We start from the raw sequence: 2,626 nt of genomic DNA, 5'->3' as shown, positions 1-2,626 counted from the left end.
CTTCCCCTACCTCTGCTTTCCATCATTAATTTTTCAGGTTTCGCTCTGTCCCCTGCTTCCGTCTCCCTCCGCCTCCCCGCCAAATATAAGCAGTTATTATCATCTTTTACATTGTGAATTATTTTGATCACAAATGCAAAAATCAGCCCATTTTGGAACATGCTGGGTAGGCTGAGGAACACCGCCCTAGTTTACAGCCCACTCTAATTTATTGAGAGGTGAATCCAGTTTTAGTAACAATAGATACAATGGGTTTCGGGGTCAGTCGTGCTTCTTGAACTTTGCCTCCTTCTGAAGACGCTTAGCTCTTTTACTGCCCCTTAACTGCTCTCTGGAGAGATTCACTACTGTTGTGGTGTTAAAGGTGCTGGCTAATTTTGCCCCCTGTTTGGCCATGAGTCATTTTAATAGACTTATCAACCATACCAGTAAAAAAAAATTAAGTGACAGCCCCTGTTTTCATGTATTGGAAGGGAGAAAACTGGCTGAGATACCAGATTTAGGGTGAAGCTTTACTTTACCACTGGTAATATTCCTCATAGATTTTGGTTCTCAACTGATATATTTTTTTGGCCAAAATCAAGTATATCATCCAGTTTTAGGAATGGGCCACACAATGTACAAAATGGTAACATCCTCACCCAATGCGGTACCAAGCGAACTGAAAAAATAAAGACAAAGGAAGCAATAAGGAAACAGAAGTTTAATGGATGACTTGGTTAGAGTTACACGTGGTTTCCTAGGGGAGAAAAATGAGCGCTAAAGGAACAGATGGAGAAAGATGGAAGGGAAATCCGTAGCTGGATATTACTGATGGTCTAGGCTTTTAAAATGACTCCTTACCAAACAGGGGACAATATAGACGTGTATCAGTTCAACACAATGATGACAGTGAGTCTCTTAAAATGGCAACTTGGAGAAATCTGAATTGGAAATCAGGTGCCAATTGTAACAGTGAAGGTGTGTAAATACTAGCACCAACCACCATGGGAAGAGGTGCATACTCAAGAAAGATGCCTTATGAAGATATGCCTTCCAAGTGTCACAGGCCCACCCAAGCCTGGAGCCACAATGGCTCAATGTGGTTAAGGCAGGGGCGGGCAATTATTTCGGGCAGAGGGTGGCTTACTCAGTTTTGGCAAGCCATTGAGGGCTGCATGACCGGCAGCCCAGGGCAGATAAATATTAATTTGCTAAATTTTCTAGGAGTCCTGCAGGCCGGACAGAATGGCCTGGTGAGCTACATCCGGCCCCCGGGCCGCATTTTGCCCACCCCTGGGTTAAGGCATATCAGTGTCTGCAGCCAGCACCACGCAGGGGAAGGATTCAACTAGCATTGCACCCAGGCACTCCCTAGCCCAAACAACCAGATGCTTGTTCACATCTAGGTCAAGTGGGAGCAGCCTTTGGCACAAGTCTGAAGTGAGGCCTGGATTTCCATTTAGTGCAACACAAAGTGCTGGGCTTAATAGAGGAGGGACTGAATGAAAGGTCATGATCTACGTGGTGCAGAAGATCACAGCAGAGTACTAAATGGTCCAATAGTTCCTTCTAGCCCTAAAATGTATGGACAGTAATAAACCTAAGCACAGTAAAATCTGTTATACTGTAACCACTATCCCCCATCCACCCTTGATTCAAGAAATATTATGGTCCAAATAACTTTACCTTGTTGTCTGACTTGCTAGTATTACTCTGGCACGTGCAAGCTGTAACAATTAGATGGTGGCAACGCTTGTGTACAACACAGGTGCATACTAGGAAAGAGAAGCAGCATGCTGGACATGACCAATGACTCCATTTATCAGGCAATATGCTGGAAGTGTAAATCATTAGCAAGCAATGGAACAACATACACAAAAAAGGAAGTCTGGACTGGTGATTTTTAAAGGGATAATCACCCTAAGAATTTGGGCACCAAGTTTTCTGGGTAGTCTTTAAAGCGCTGGCCTATATAAATATCAGAACTACAGAGAGAAATGCCAGTGCCCTTAAAAATTACTAAGTTAGTGGCCACTGTCCAGGAAAGTAGCACTAGGAAGTGATGTTTGCAAGCGTATCCCACGAGTGAACGTACAGTATTACAGATCTCCATTCAAGTCCACTCGTGGCTTAAACAGGCTGGCACTCACCAGAGCTTATGGATAAGCAAAATCTTTATTTTAGATGAAGTTGGATGGGAAAACATCCCCGTTCACATGCAATTTAATAGAAAGACACTGATGTCCTCCTATGCCTCAGACAAGCCAGGCTGCTCGATGAAGCTTATTCGGAGAGCAGTCATGAAGGAAGCCACTCAGGCATGTTACACAGCACCGTAGTGCCAAGGCAGAAGGGAACGGAAGAGGTCAGGACTAACTGATGAGTATTCATTACATGCAAACCCCCACCCTCATATAAATCTGTACTCCCATTCAGGCAAACCAGTTACTTTGCATTAGGCAGAAATACTGGGGCGTACCACAAAGCTTCCCTTCAGAGTCATTTCTCCACCTCCAACTGGTTTAACAACACAGGTGAAATGTGTGTGTGGTGGGGGAGGGAGGGGGCAGAGAGGAAAAGGGGGAAGCCATCCTAGTAGTATAGCATGGTAGAGGCCTAGAGACTGCATTTCCATGATGGAAGA

At 44.5% G+C, this 2,626-nt stretch overlaps 1 protein-coding gene across 1 annotated transcript in view; it reads right to left on the bottom strand.

Moving 5' to 3' along the window:
• Nucleotides 1-2,626, bottom strand: part of PRKCH (protein kinase C eta) — a 174,036-nt gene that overhangs the window by 86,859 nt on the left and 84,551 nt on the right. Inside the window, 1 exon segment of the mRNA XM_006023070.3 lies at nt 1,669-1,757. Within this exon segment, the coding sequence (XP_006023132.1) occupies nt 1,669-1,757 (89 nt within the window).

This window comes from Alligator sinensis, unplaced genomic scaffold (assembly GCF_000455745.1).
Source record: "Alligator sinensis unplaced genomic scaffold, ASM45574v1 scaffold50_1, whole genome shotgun sequence".
NCBI classification, from domain to species: Eukaryota; Metazoa; Chordata; order Crocodylia; family Alligatoridae; genus Alligator; species Alligator sinensis.
The sequence above is the reverse complement of the archived record's forward strand: the minus strand, read 5'-3'. Positions and strand labels throughout refer to the sequence as shown.